Raw genomic sequence first — 14,708 nt, forward strand, 5'->3', positions numbered from 1 at the left:
ACGACCACCACGGAAACGCCGCAAGACAGAGGAGGTGATTGAATTGTCATCGGATTGAATCTGAGCAAAGTTAGATGTATTAGAACTACTAACTGTATACATAGATTACCTTGGCTACAAATATCTTGTTTGGTGTAGTTGAATATTTACAAAGTGTATGGTAGAAATACATATGTACCGTAACAGGTTTATGCAACGAATAAATTAATACTTTGAACGCTATGATAGAAATTTATTCAGGATTCACTGTTCGTGAGCGAATGTTCAATTTCCGAAATGAAATCAGTTCGCCCTAGCTTTTATCTTGAGCGCCGAACGCAGCGGTGCTTTTGGAATCAGACGATGTGCCATATCGATACGGGTACCTTCTTCATTCATCCATCCCTCACCAAAATCTGGATAACCATCGAGGTCAAGGGGATACTCTTCGCCTCCCGGTGGTGACCTGAACGCACCTCCGTTAGTCCACAATTGATCACTGTAACCGATTAAAACTGTTAGTTTCGGAGAATTGTAGAAAAAGAGTAGCTACACACCCTCTTCGATTAAACCAGCCCTTTCTTCTCTGACTGGGCCATATGGGAGATGGACATATGAGAGCCTCGTTCCATCTCACTGAACGTGAACGCAGAGTCTCCGCGGCGGGCCTGGGATTCACAGATGCTGGTCTACTTGGAAGTTCGCTCGAGTGCGTTCTTGCCGGTTCTGGGCGGTGGTTATTCTCGAATGCAGGTTGCAACAACGTATCTCGGGAGAAGTCACGATTATTGTGACTTCCGATAGCAGACGCAGAACTTGACACAGCAGGAACAAACTCCGTTTGGAAAGGCACGGCAGATCGACGCGTTGCAGCAGTGAGGGAAGGATTATCGCCATCAGAGTGACTTCTTCGAGGCTCTGGGAAGCTCGAAGGCATAGCGGAGGTAGATAGTGGATTTGCGGGACTAATAGAAGATGACGTCTCAACGGTCGGGGAAGAAGCGAATCTTCCGCTATTGGCTTCACGACTGACTGTTTCAATGTTAGAATTGGGGTAGGAAGGTGTCGCAGATGGGTTCGATCGACTCATAAGACGGGAAGAGGAAGATGATTTCATGCCCAGGCTCATGCTATCTTTCCTGACACGAGTTTGAACTTGCTGCGGAGGAGCAGGAGTGGTCGAAGCAGGCAGTGAGAATCGGGGCGGAGCATTGGCCCGCTGAGAATCCGTGGTGGGCTGACCATGAATTCTCGGTGAGGAGCTATTTGGACTGCGAGTAGTAGTTGAAGATTTTCGTGTCCTGACGAAGGAATCATTGTTATCAGAAGGGCCTCCACGTCGCGCTTCGCCATTATCAGTGGCAGGAGCCATGACGTTCCGTGAGTCCCCGTGTCTACCGGTTGTAGGACTCCGAGTCCTTCCGGACTGCGAAATATTCAGTGGATCTGCTAAGGGTGCGAGAGTGGTATTATTAGATGATCGAGTCTCGGTGAGAGCGGCATGAGGCATCGGATAAGACTGGTTCGGCGAAGTATTGGTAACTGCGCTGGTGCTATTGCTAGCGATTCCTTCTCCCGTTGCAGGATGAGCAACGACACGGTCACGATTGAATGATGAGTAAACTTCGGAATGAGAGCCGTTTAGCGTGTCACTGGCGGAGCTGGACGTCGATGAGGATTGGGATTGAGAGCGACTGGAGGAAAGTAATGGAGCGGATGATTGCACCTGCACTAGAGAAGATGGAGAGGTCTGGGGCTCGGGTGAAGCAGAAAGGTATGTTGTATAAGCAGGAGGAACGGTCGTCGAAGCCTGTTCGACTGGTTTTGACTGTACGGGTGGATACGGAAATGTCTGCGGCTGAGACTGCAGCCAAGAGGGGAGTTGCGAAGGAGGGTAAGAAGTAGGGGAAGGTGTTCTTAAAATGGAGAGTTCAGAGCTTTGCGATGAGCTCGATATGGACCGCTCTAAAGCAGGAACAAGGGAAGAGGTCCCATGATTCAGGGTGTTCGAAGCCTCTGAGTTTTCCACTGCTGCGCCCGACATCTCCAGCGTAGATGAAGGAACCTGATCAGACGTTGCTCGAATGTTGACAGTAGCAGCAGTTTGGGAGTATGGAAAGTTAAGATCAGTTTCCGGACTTTGCTCGACACGCTGGACGTCACTATAGAACATTAACGAGTCGCGTGGAGATCGTTGGCTGGAACTATTTGGAATGGAAGTTGAACCGGAACGGGGACGTACTAACGCTGGAGTTTCGGGATAGTAATATGAATAGCCAGCGTTCAGTGCCGTATTCATCCTTGCTAGGTCATCAAACTCTGTCTCAGAGTTGGGCAATGCATTTGCAGTGCTAGAGGACTCGGACAGCGTCCTGGCATGAATTCTGCCATTGGTTGCACCCTGGGTTTGTGTAGATTCTCCTGACTGTCTTTCTCCTGGCTGTCCGACTTGTCCATTCGATCCAAAGAACCCTCGCAACGCAGTTTGTGCCTGGCGTATTCCAGGCAAACCACTGGGAAATGAGATGCTACCGTTACCTGAATTAGATGGGTATGAATTACTGGGATACGATTGAGGGGACTGCGCTCTACTCTGGCCAGATGGAGGCGCTGGTGTATTCGGCCTCACAGAAGGGGTCGCGCTGCGTACATGATCCCACGACAGTCCTGACTGACCTAAAGGCAATGGGCTAGGTGACTGGAGAGTCGTTGTGCTGTCTGTTGACAGGGTCGGTGAAAACGTAGAAGGAGAGTATTCGGAAAAAGCATCGGAAGCTTCATAAATGTACATATCGGTTGATTTTCCAGGATGGATGAAATAATTATGATTGAGAGGCGTAGGCTGTGGTTGCGGCTGAACATCGCGGTGTCTTGGTGGTTCTTGAGATCGAGACCCTGAAGACTGAGACGCCGTGCGGACACCGAAATGGGCCATGGGATTTTGTTGATATGTATGGGATGGAGGTGGCGGAGGTGCATTAGATGGTGTATACATATTATTGTGAGCTTGCCAGTTCCTTGCAGGTTGCTGCTGATTCCTAGGCGGGTGCCCACCGTGTCTCTGAGGAAGGTCTGGCTGGCTCGGTCGATATCCAACATCGAATGAGTCGAAGTGTGCTGATACGGTAGAGAATGGATTAAGATTGAATGACGAAAGCGTTGGTCCTTTGAAAACTCGTACACCTGAGAAACCTTTCGAAGGTCCCTGCATACCAAAGTTCTAGGGTTGCGAAGTCATCTACTGGCAGAAAATGAGATTGGACTAAGCTGACCTTGACACCAGGAGCGGCCTGGCCATTTCTTGTGGAGAACATTGTTCGATCCTTTCGAATCGCTGAAGGGGGTCACCGCAAGTCAAATATAGACGAAAAGATAAAATATCGACCAGACTTCCCAAGCTTTCAAAAGAAAATCGGAAGCAAGCTGGCAGTAGGGCTCAAGAGGCAAATAAATACATTGTTGTAGAAGTCAAAACATCGCTAGTCACGTTCAAATTCAAACAATGCGCACGTTCATTTCTGCAGGTTCTGCAGCGACAGGTAGCGGCCTGCCGTCCTTGCAGCTGTTCAGATTCGGGCACGAGGCGAAAGAACCTTTGAAAGCCTACCTTCTACATCAATCGATCAAGTTCAAAGTTGGTGTGACCGGGGAGCATGAAACATGTACAAAAAAGTGATGCAATGTGCATGGCTGGCATGGTATGCTTTATGTTGGGAGTGGTGGAACGGTCCGTTTTGCACGGCACTGTGCGAGAGAAATTAACGAGCAAAATGAAACTCAGACAGGAGGAGAGACCTTTGGGGCACGAGGAAAAATCAAGAATTTAGGCAGCAACAATAAAGGTGTATATTATACTACTAGGTTCGTATCAGTCACTGGAAACTCGGATTAGAATGATCACCGACCAACTTTATCAGAGAAACGGAACCTTCCGTCGATTCCTGTGTACTCGAGAACCCGTCCCTCGTTGGCACCCTCATTTGCAACAAGAGTTCAGCGAAAACAGATGCTTGATCTAAAGCCGACAGATATCAGGAAATGTAGATCGTCCGTGCATCAGGTATTGAATAGGAAATGAATTCTCTCTGAGGAGGTACTAGAACTCACGATTGAACGATGCTTTACTAACCACGGTTGATTTCAGATAAGTGGCGCGAAGCGCTGATCACTGATACTAGCCAGACTCAGCTCCAAGTTTCAAGTCTCGAAAGCGCGATGCAGGCTGATGCAGGATGTCTGATGACCATGTCAATTCTGGTAGGAGGTGATGGTGGAACGGTCACATTAGAAAGTAAGCGAACAAAGCTCGTAATTCGCAATGCTGGTCACTGGACATTTCACAGGATGGAGTTAAGCGTGCGAGCTATACTCAATCGGGATGGGTTTATAGATGTTTTTATACTAATAGGCGAGCTCGAGGCGCCTTATCACAAAATTTCGGTTCCGTCTTTTGGGCCTCCGAGTCCATGGACGGCGGAGTCGGATGCAGGAGTTTGAAAGGCCTGAGTATTTGATGCGATATTCGTGTTCACTTTATGTTTATTCGTCGATGATCAACGGCAAAACAACATGGAGATTGGCACATGAACAACCTGAAACTGGTATGAAAAAGGTATGACTGAGGTATGACAAGGGTGCCCTCTCCGTATATTAGAGCGTGTGCTCCTATTGGCACTGGACAAAGAGGCCAGGCATGTATTCAATTTCAGGTATTTCTTTCTCCACCTCCGATTTGATACCTACAGTGACATAGAAAATAACACATTGAGTATAGACGCAAACCCCCAAGAGGAAGCCGAGGCGATTCACCCAGAAAATTCCGACAAAAAGAAAGAATAAATATGAACGAGGTAAGGTTTATTCTGCACGGTGGCCAGGATGAAGAATGATGCGGTCGATACATTCCACACAGAATTCGCTGCGCGCAACCTCACTTTGAGACGATCTATAATGAACGCGTAAGTTCATGGGAAATGATAGATGTTGAGAGTGTACATACACAGGTAGCGGGCCCGCGATTGTTAACTGAGCGAGGCCTAGGACGACAACGCAAACAAATACGGATTCGAATAGACGAGACCAACGAGCCATGACCGAAATTAGCTTCTAGAAAGTACGCTTTGATTCAATCTGGTTGGGTGCGGGTTCGATGTATGAACACTGGATGGAAAGTGCGAGGTGAAGGGGCTCAGAGGAAGCTCTGGAGAACAGAGCAGGAAGACAGCCTGGTATTTAAGGCTGAGTGCCCTGGGTCCTTGACCGTCCTTGGGATCCCTTTTCTCAATCACTTCCGCTCCCGGTGGGTGGACTCGGGATTTGTATCATCGTCCAAATTGGTTCAATTCGGTTTCATCAGAGTGACTTATATCAAGTGACAGATTGATGTACACATAGATACACATTCAATAAGTCATGGCGACGGAGCCTGGAGGGCATGTACAAAGGACTAAGAATGAGGATCAGTTGAGCGAAGCCAGACAGTATGCGATTCACCTTAAATAACCGCTCAAGCTCAAGACTACTCAAGAGAGCGCAGCCGGTAGATGGGCTAGATTTATCCACAGTCACCGGTGACTCGCGGGTTGCCGCCTCTCAGAGCCTCTTCCGGGAGTAATAGGGAGTACCCTGGAGTACCAGCCACCAGAGGCCACCAGTTTCTTCCACATCAAACGCCACCAGGGAAAGGTCCTTCGGTCATGTAAGTTGTCTTCAAGTTTCCGCAGGCTTCGTAAAATCCAACGATTGCCAACGGACCGAACGATATACAAACGTATCATGAAGACTGTAAAAGAGACTAAAATTCAAGTCTGATAATCTTGTGGCGCTGATTGACGAACGATGATCATGTAAGCGAAACTCTGTGAAACACTGCCACTGAAACTCCTTCAGTCTGAGTCTCCCAGGAAAGCCCAGGAGTTTTTCCCCACCAAATTTTTCGGCGCAGTGTATAGAACTTGATTCCTACCTGCCCCTACATTTATATCTCCACTGCACATGGACCGGTATACTAATTGTGCAGGGTCTGCAGACTGAACGAATCGGTCCTGAGATACTTCGTGCCTTTTCTCATAATTACTACGCATGAAGACATAAATATTCAAGCACAGGTCAAGCCAAGTCCCCCTTTGCATCATCACAGTCCAGTCCAGTACATATACATACACTCTCTTTCGCATCTCCTTTCATCTGATTCCGACTTGACTCTCTCAGCTAAATCGTTGGATATCTTCTGTATTAGTTAGTCCCTAATACCCCAGTAATACCCCGCCTCAGTCATCCATTTATTATTCCTATGCAGTACACGTCGATAATGTTGCCGTTATCGGCTTTATCGACCTGACTCGATTCTGAGTTCCTCCTTGTGTCTGAGTTTACTAGCAGCGATGCCTGAAAGTCGAAAGAGATGAATAGAGATGGGAAAGTCATGTTACGCTCAAGCTAGGCACTACATATTGTGCTCGATACGTCTAATGAGTGTTCAATGGGTATTGGGCCACGGCTTTGATTCTAAGGTCTGAATTCCACCCAAACTCGAAACGGGGACTGACTGTCACCGCTTTTTGCTGATTAAGCGTCAATATTTTGACAAATGTCACGTCCTCATCTTGTCTCTAGGTTTCTCTCCTTTGAATCTGGTCTACCTTTTTCTGCCTGTCCATGCCATTTGGCGAAATTGTCTGCGGTTCCCCTGGCTCCGGTAAATCTACCTATTGCCATGGCAAACACCAACTGTTCACTGCTCTCCAACGGCCGATATGCATTGTCAACCTCGATCCGGCAAACGATAACATACCATACCCATGTTCTATCGATATTTCCGAGCTGATCACACTGCAGGAAGTCATGGATGAACACGGGCTAGGACCTAACGGAGGAATGTTGTATTGTATGGAGTATTTAGAAAAAAATTTCGATTGGTTGGAGGGGAAATTGGCTGAACTCGGTAAAGAAGACGGAGAAAATGGGCCTGCAGACGTGTATGCTTTGTTCGACCTCCCAGGTCAAGTGGAGCTGAGCACAAACCACGAGAGTGTGAAGCGGATCGTAGATATGTTACAGTCTAAATGTGGATTCCGGGTACGTATTTTCACTTCTGGTATCCTCATATTTTATTCTTCGTCCTGGGCTAATACACACCGTCAGCCCAGCTAGCGGCGGTTCATCTGTGCGACGCGCATTATGTTACTGATGCTGCAAAGTATATCTCGGTTTTGCTACTTTCTCTACGGACGATGCTTCAGCTGGAGCTACCACATATTAATGTGCTGTCGAAGATTGATCTTATTGGGAATTATGGGGATCTAGGTCTGTGATTGAGATTTTCCTTGTATCATAGTATTCTACTCTATCTATCATCTTACCACTTGTACACAGATTTCAACCTCGATTTCTATACTGAAGTTCAAGATCTATCGTACCTCGAAAATTCGCTTTCGACTTCACTCTCACCAAGATTTCAAGCTTTGAATTTGGCAATGATTTCGCTCATAGAGGATTATAACCTGGTCGGATTCGAAACGCTTGCTGTTGAAGTGAGCAAAGCTCTCTTTCCATCATTTGTCCGCTATTGGTTTCCAATCTTCCCTCTTCTCATTGTTTGATTGGCCACTCATGATTTCTACGCGCTTCAAACTAACTGTAGTATTTTCCGCTACTAATTCCTTGTACCTGAAGTTCCTGCTTTTCTACACACTTGTCTTCTTCCTCTTCCCCTTACTAAGCATCACTCTACCAGGATAAATCATCCATGCTCCACCTCACACACGCGATTGACCGGGCGACTGGATACGTCTTTGTCCCCCGGCCTTCCAATGCATCTTCCACAAACACGTCAAAAAATCCTCAACCAGAAGGTACGATCGACGAATCACACAAGCCGTTTTCCGCACAGCCGAACGAGTACGCGCTGTTCTCGAGCGCGGCGGGACCTTTGAAGAATACCCTTATGAATATGGCGGGGGGAGGGAGCGCTGGAACTAAATTTGCTGAAGCGAAGGCTGTGTATGATGTGAGAGACGTACAGGTATGTGACGACGTTTTATTTGATTTCTTTGGCTACCTCTGTATCTTCATCTGCTGGAATTCCATCACCCTTGCTCCAACTTCTTCCCATGCCTGTCTTCACTAATTATCTACGTGCTTGTTATATCTCCCTCATTCCTCGTACCCCCATAACCTCATATCACCCTTCCCGCTATCTTGCTCACTTCCTTTCTCTCCCATTCTGCAGGAACGTTGGTTAGACGCGAAAGACGCTTGGGACGCATTTGAGAAACGGGAGTGGAGGAGAGAGGGAGAGAAGGTCAGGGATGAGGTTGCGAGAGCGAAGGCGATGGAAAATGAGGGTAGAAAGCCAGATCCAGAAAGAGGTGGAGGAGCGAAGTAGGCATTAACGGAAGTAAGTATCTGTATGTATTTCAAGTCGTAAAGTTGCAGGCGATAGCTACCATTGAATGTCACTTTGAAAGCTTTCTTCATCTCTCGTCTACAGTTGAGAAAAATGAAGTAGGGCGAAAAACAACACAGTCGCTATACGCTGGAAGCAGGATTTGAACCTACGCACTCAGAGAGTAATAGATATGATGAAATTCAAATCTATCGCCTTAACGACTCGGCCATTCCAGCTTTCACGAAATATAAATTTAATGAGCTAAATCGTTTCGACTGAGTTCGGAAATAGGACAAGATGAACAGCCAGGATCATGGTTCAACTCACACGACTTTGTGCGATGCAGGCCTTGGATTTAAGGAGACTCCGCTCTAATGACCTTCTATATGAAGTTAGTTTTTACGGAAAATTCTCGAGCTTTCGTGAGAAATCCTCCAATTGTATTGATTACCTCTGCTTCAAGCTTCAATTACCATTAAATCCTCCAACCTCCGTCCTCAAGCGTCCAAAATTTCATTGGATTGCATCCACCATCCTGCAGATGCTCAGCCTTGCCTATGATACTATAACTATACTGTGCATATAGGCTGTCTCTCTTGATTAGTTTCTCATTGCACAATTAATTTCACTTCAGTTGTGTACTACACCAACTGAGAATTCATTCAGAATTGAGTCTTAATAGCAGTGTAAGTGTTGATGTAAATTGCAGAGATATTACTATAAGTATTACCAGATCCATAGTTTCTTCAATGAATAAAATTATTAATTTCCATGGGTAACCACTTATAGTAAGTATCAAAGCAGAAAGTCCCCCTGAGAGTAGAAGCTCAAGAACATCCATGTCAACGGGGGAGGTATAAAGCACATTCAGAGGCAGTTGTTGCATTATGACCCATTTTCCTTGAGACACTACACAAAGTTGCTTGAGGTTCGACGTCGGATGCTTGACAGCTCATCAATTGAAACTCCGGAATTTTCCTTGAAATCTGCCGTCATAATTATGGCCTTATATCAGCTCACTAGTGTTAGCTACTATCTGCACATTTACTGCACTGCACGTTCACTTACATAGTGAACGGGTGGAACTGGCGGCTTCCGTGATGGGACCACTTTCGGTGTAAAAACCGAACGCGTCGTGTACATTGAAGGATGATCGATGAGAACCGAAGGGAGATGAACGCAAGGGAAATCTCGTGATTCTGGCCAATTGCCTTCGTACGCCAAACAGAACATTCAGCAGATGACTTGGGCTACGTACATATCCGGAGACACCGATCTTCAGAGAAGCGCCGTACATAGCCGCTCACTAATATCCTCGATAAGTTATTTATTGCTCCAGTTTGACAGCAAACATTCGTGTAAGTCCATCGACTTTTCACTATCTATAATCGCATGATCAATTGTTTCACACCCGACATCCACAATCCAATATCGTCTGTCTGCGACCCGCGTGTAAGTAAGTCAACATGGATGGCGAGCGCGGCTGGACGATCCCGTGCGTTCATAGCTGAGAAAGAGAAAAAAATCAGGAGATGAAACGATATAGCGCAGGGATGCTTCTGACCTCCAGTTAGAACAAGCAACTGTTCTACAACTGGTTTCGACAGTGTTTCACAATTCAACGCATCGAATAGCGGGTTGATTCTGCGCTCCAGATCGTCTACTTGACGCTTTTGGGTAAGCTTAAGTAAGAACAATAGTGAGCGACAAGAAGAAACGAATCATTACTTGGGACTTACAGGGACACTCCCCTTCAATCTTTCCAACTCTTTCGATATCACTTCGAAAGCCGGCCTTGCATGTTCTGGAATATGACTGCGGTCTCCAGGTGCTAAGTCATCATAGAGACGGTTCGTATAAGCAGGTGAAATATCCTCAAACGAAAAAAGGACTCACGATATTTAGGCGGAGGAGGTCCTGCTTTTTGAGGTGCCGCACGAGGCGGCGCCACACCTACTGGACCTGCACCCGGGGGTGGCGGAGGTGGGCCACCAGCACCAGGGGCAGCACCAGGAGGTGGAGGCTGAACTGGCCCGGTTCGAACACCCGGAGGTGGTGCATACATTCCACCACTAGCTTGTGGTCCTTGAGGAACTTGCCCAGGAGGAGGGCCATATGGACCTGGAGGTGGTTGCTGGAGGGACTGCGTGGGCGGAGGAGTTGCTTGGGCGTATGGTCCACTGGGTGGGAGACGAGAATGACCTGCTTGTGGTGGGGGATGACGTGCAAATTGATTGGGACCAGGAGGGGGAGTTTGTCCTGACATTGAGCTGCGGGAGGGAGGAGGCCCGTGATGTGAAGTAGGAGGAGGATGTACCTGAGGGGGAGACATCATACGAGAAGGAGGGGGCATCCCCATCCCACCCGGACCTCCACCTGCTACGGATGCTGGTCGGACACCAGTTCCTGCTGGAGGAGGATACATTCCTGGTCCAGGGGGTCCTGCGCGCCCGGGAAGTCCTTGAGGAGGGACACGACCCGTCACACTTCCAGGACGAGGAGGTGGAGGTAAACCTGCAAGCGGTTGCGCCTGCTGCATGTACGAGCCACTAATGGGGGGTGATAAAGGCGTTGGAGTAGAGTTTGGGAACGGGGACATGATTGCAGCTGGTTTGTTAGCCATGGCACTGGAAGTCCGAGCGGGATTTACAATTGGTGCGTCGTTCCATCCAGAATTGCTATCTCTCTTCGGGGGAGGGGGGAGCGTAGCAGGACCACGAGACGGCGGCGCCAAAGGAGGAGCTTGATTGGTAGGCATTTGCTGTCCGGTATTGGCATTTTGTCCGTAAGGATTATAAGAGGGCGCAGGTGGGACAAATGTGTTGACAGCGGGAGCGTAAGCGTTTGCTGCCGGCGTGAATGAGTTAACAGCTTGAGGAGCACCATAGGGTCCTTGACTGGCTGAAGGACCGTTCTGAGTGTAAGTTGACTGAGGGGCCGTCTGATAGTTCGAAGCTGGCTGATAACCACCACCGTAAGGGCCGGAAGGTGCAGGTGCAGGACCTGGGGGAACTCTATTATGAGTAGGGGCAGTGGGTTGGGCATAACCTCCATAAGGCGCACGAGAACTTGACGCAGTCGCGGTGCTTGTGCTAGCGACAGGTGCAACGATACTCGTAGCAACAAGGAGACGTTTTCTCTCCTCAGACAAGTCTGCGCTTCCGGATCCTTTGTAATCTGCGGGAGTCAACCTCAAGATTGAAGCAGCTTCCTTCAAAAGTCCCTGGGAAGCAAGCAGATCAGCATACTCAAAGTAGCGATCATAGAGCACAGATAGCTTGTACGTCTCGACATCAACTTCGACAGCGGTAGACGCGGTAGCTGAAGCGAGGTCTGCATCTGTATATTTCGTAGCAGAACGGAAGACAGTGACTTTTTCGATGAACGTCTGCAATGCATGAGCATGAGCAGTATATTGTGATCCGCCAGGTAAGCTCTCATCCAAAGCAAGAGAAGCTTCTTCTTCTGACAACTCTTCCGACCAGATGTTGACTAGGCGCTCGAGTCGTGCAGCAGCAAGGTATGTGAGAGTGGCGTATTTTCTATACTCGACCGCCTTGTGAGAAACTTCGGGATTGTTCGAAGATTTCGATATAGTGTACTGGAACTCCAATCGACGACCAAGTTGTTCAGCTAGACCTGGGAATTCCTCTTTACTGGCAAAGGTACACAAAACGACGAAAATTTCCTGCCACTCCTGAAGATCCGCATTCTGTACGATATCACTAAGGTCGTTAGCCACAATGGACTGGAAAAGACGAAGATAGGGCGCCACGGTTGTTTGGCGTTCGAAATAAATTTTCTGAGTTTTTTGTAGAAGCTCTGGGCCACCACGGACAGCGAGAAGAAGTGCATCGGCGAATCTGTTGGTCGAGAGGCATAGTTCGACAGCCGAAGTGAAATCCCCAAGAACCAGTGCTTTAGTGACAAGTGTCTCAGTCTCGGATTCGTCGGCTGGATAGATTTTGAAGGTATTGCTTTTCGTCACTTCCGAAGCGATGGACGAGGGTCTCGATCCGATGGTAGCAGCGACAGACGAATCGACGCCGTAATTGGTGTGTGGCACAAGTACCTGCCTGGTAAACCCGTTTCCTCCAACACCGATGTTGCTGAAGAAATCACCATCATCAGCAATCCCGTTATCGTCTCCGAAAAGTGAAGGAGCAGTGGTGGTAGATTCTGTCTCTGCCTGACGGGTGGCATCGGATGCAGCACTAGCACTGACTTCGGAAGGTGTCTTCTCAAAATCTGCACTGTCTGGCTCATCGACATCGGGACTACCAACGGGAGTGGGTTCTCGTTCGGGTTCAGCAAAGGAGACAACGGGAGGTTTCATGCCCACGACATTTTCATCTTCCTGCTTCACTTCTACGCCTGCCTTCAATTTCTCGACAGCTTCTCCAATCCTCGCGGCGATTTCAGATTTGGAAAATCCGAGCAAAGTAACTAGTTCGTCTCGGGACTCCGCTTGATACATGCTTAGCAAAGCTTTCCAAACCTCCTCGTTTTGGCTTGCCTTTCCTTCAGCAAATGCCTTGACCGATTCATCAGCGATGGCACTCTGCAAAGCTTTGGCCCGTTCCACTATCTCTTCTTCGGTGACGACATTACGAAGATGGATAACGCTGGACTGATTCTTCCCCTGCGCAGATGGCAAATTCGAAACACTGACCAACTTACCACCAAATCCAAAGGAAGAAGTGATTGGTCTGCGCAGCCATTTAGGGGGTTGCTTGAGCGAAAGCGTTCCGCCTTGAGAAGAACGAGTGAATCCAGGGACGTCGAACACGTCGGAACCATCTGTTGAAGATACAGTGGCAGGCTGAGGGACGGCAGATTCATTGGTAGACTGAATAGAGTGTATGCCCACAGTGCCGTCGAAGAATGCACTTGCAAGGAGGTCCGGATTGCGAGGGCACCATTCAACTTGGAATGCCCAGTTGTCCGCAGAGGGAAGCTGTGGCGGGCTGAGAGGTATGCAAATTTTTGTCAATGAAAGCTCACACATACCTCGCCAATGATTTCCGATGTCTGCGGATTCCAGCACAGAGCGCGATTGTCCTTACCGCAAGATAGCAATAAGTCGGCATCTTGTTTACACCAGGAGAGAGAGAGAACGCCTTTTTCATGGCCAGTCAGGATCTAGGATCGTGTTCACACGTTATGAATTTTGCAATGAGAGCGAAACCTCTACCTTTTCCGGTGCCCGAGCATTCCGCAAATCCCATACCATGATGATTGGTGAGGAATCATCCTCTGAGGCAGTTACCAGCCTTGTTGCCTGTGCGAGGAGTCAAAATCAGTTTCAAAGAAGATGAAATGACAACTTGCGTTGTCTGGATGCCAGGCAATTGCACTCATGCCTCTCCTACCACCCACAGCAAGGCCGTTACCATGATTGCTTTGGCCTGCGAGAGTACCAGCCCCACCTCCGTATGCCAACGCGACCACCTCACGTTTACCTCTCAAATCCCATACGACCGTGTATCCAGTGCTGCTGGCGCCAGCGAGGACATATTGAACCTGCTGATTCCAAGCGACCGAAGTAATTTCATCCAACTTGGTGCTTCGACTACCAGGGGTGGGGGTGTATGGCTTACTAGGATCTTTCAAATCCCATATGTACACCTACGTCAAGATGTATTGAGTACCATTACGCACATAACATACAATGAAACTCACTTCTCCACCAATACCACCAGAAGATAAAAGACTTGTTTGGATCGGGTTGAAGTCGAGCGCTCGCACGGGCCCAGTATGATGATTGTTGCGGAGGATAAGAGATTCAGAAGAGCTGCAAGCGTGTTAAATTAACTCGAACAATAGAGGTATGTAGGACGCACCTTGCACCAGCAAGAATCTTAGAAGGATCCCACAGTGCCAACTCTCCATTCTCCATGCCAGCAGCAATTACTCCTCGTGGTCGAGTTGAGTCGACGAAACCCCAGGTTATACGATTAAATCTACCAGTGTATGCTTTAGTTTTCATTAATATTGACACAAAGCTTACACACACCTTGCAGTATCCTTAACAAAACCTTTTGGCCCATTCTGTCCTTCACCGCCTAAATCAAATTCGTGTTTGTCGAGGAAGTCTGGGGCCCAGATTTCGAGCTGGCTTTCATTGCTGAATGATTCGTCGAGAGCACCAGCAACTGTCCCGGTGGCCAGCAAGGGAAGAGACGCGTCAGGCGACCATGCGAACGTTGACGTTCTATGTATTTCCTTGAGTTTCATGACCGCGATAAAGAAAAAAAATTAAGAGTGGAATATACGCAAGTGAAAGTTGATGTGACACGTCGAAGTTACGCAGAGGCAGTGCACGGACATACCGGCCGTA

At 48.1% G+C, this 14,708-nt stretch overlaps 3 protein-coding genes and 1 non-coding gene across 4 annotated transcripts; 1 reads left to right on the forward strand and 3 right to left on the reverse strand.

Moving 5' to 3' along the window:
* Positions 1 to 303: 303 nt before the first annotated feature.
* C8R40DRAFT_1010496 (uncharacterized protein) lies at positions 304 to 649 on the reverse strand (the record flags this gene model as incomplete). Its single annotated transcript, XM_046222849.1, has 2 exons — positions 304 to 478; positions 537 to 649. Coding segments are annotated over 2 exons (288 nt in total), but the record flags the coding sequence as incomplete, so codon positions are not given.
* A 5,820-nt stretch (positions 650 to 6,469) lies between these two features.
* Positions 6,470 to 8,604, forward strand: C8R40DRAFT_1118718 (cytoplasmic protein). The gene is made up of 5 exons (XM_046228700.1): positions 6,470 to 7,056; positions 7,128 to 7,284; positions 7,354 to 7,511; positions 7,715 to 8,002; positions 8,210 to 8,604. The coding sequence occupies exons 1-5, from the start codon at positions 6,637 to 6,639 to the stop codon at positions 8,363 to 8,365; spliced, it is 1,179 nt and encodes a 392-aa protein (XP_046083269.1). The 5' UTR covers positions 6,470 to 6,636; the 3' UTR covers positions 8,366 to 8,604.
* Positions 8,514 to 8,604, reverse strand: C8R40DRAFT_t188. Its single transcript has one exon. It is a non-coding gene; the product is annotated as a tRNA-Ser (tRNA).
* A 680-nt stretch (positions 8,605 to 9,284) lies between these two features.
* On the reverse strand, positions 9,285 to 14,677 carry C8R40DRAFT_1118720 (uncharacterized protein). The gene is made up of 10 exons (XM_046228701.1): positions 14,385 to 14,677; positions 14,212 to 14,331; positions 14,051 to 14,162; positions 13,700 to 13,996; positions 13,563 to 13,649; positions 13,379 to 13,510; positions 10,265 to 13,325; positions 10,108 to 10,199; positions 9,933 to 10,050; positions 9,285 to 9,875 (listed from the first exon to the last, which is right to left on the reverse strand). Exons 1-10 carry the CDS (start codon positions 14,603 to 14,605, stop codon positions 9,751 to 9,753), a joined length of 4,365 nt encoding a protein of 1,454 aa, XP_046083270.1. The 5' UTR covers positions 14,606 to 14,677; the 3' UTR covers positions 9,285 to 9,750.
* Positions 14,678 to 14,708: the final 31 nt, after the last annotated feature.

The sequence above is a fragment of the Lentinula edodes genome (genome assembly GCF_021015755.1).
Source record: "Lentinula edodes strain Le(Bin) 0899 ss11 chromosome Unknown C8R40scaffold_33, whole genome shotgun sequence".
NCBI lineage: Eukaryota > Fungi > Basidiomycota > Agaricomycetes > Agaricales > Omphalotaceae > Lentinula > Lentinula edodes.

Coding starts and splice junctions, on each gene's coding strand:
- C8R40DRAFT_1118718 (XM_046228700.1), top strand. CDS start 6,637: ATGCCATTTGGCGAAATTGTCTGCGGTTCCCCTGGCTCCGGTAAATCT. Junction 7,057..7,127: donor AGTCTAAATGTGGATTCCGG/GTACGTATTTTC, acceptor CCGTCAGCCCAG/CTAGCGGCGGTTCATCTGTG. Junction 8,003..8,209: donor ATGATGTGAGAGACGTACAG/GTATGTGACGAC, acceptor CCCATTCTGCAG/GAACGTTGGTTAGACGCGAA.
- C8R40DRAFT_1118720 (XM_046228701.1), bottom strand. CDS start 14,605: ATGAAACTCAAGGAAATACATAGAACGTCAACGTTCGCATGGTCGCCT. Junction 14,332..14,384: donor TTTGTTAAGGATACTGCAAG/GTGTGTGTAAGC, acceptor ATACACTGGTAG/ATTTAATCGTATAACCTGGG. Junction 13,511..13,562: donor ATGCTCGGGCACCGGAAAAG/GTAGAGGTTTCG, acceptor ACACGATCCTAG/ATCCTGACTGGCCATGAAAA.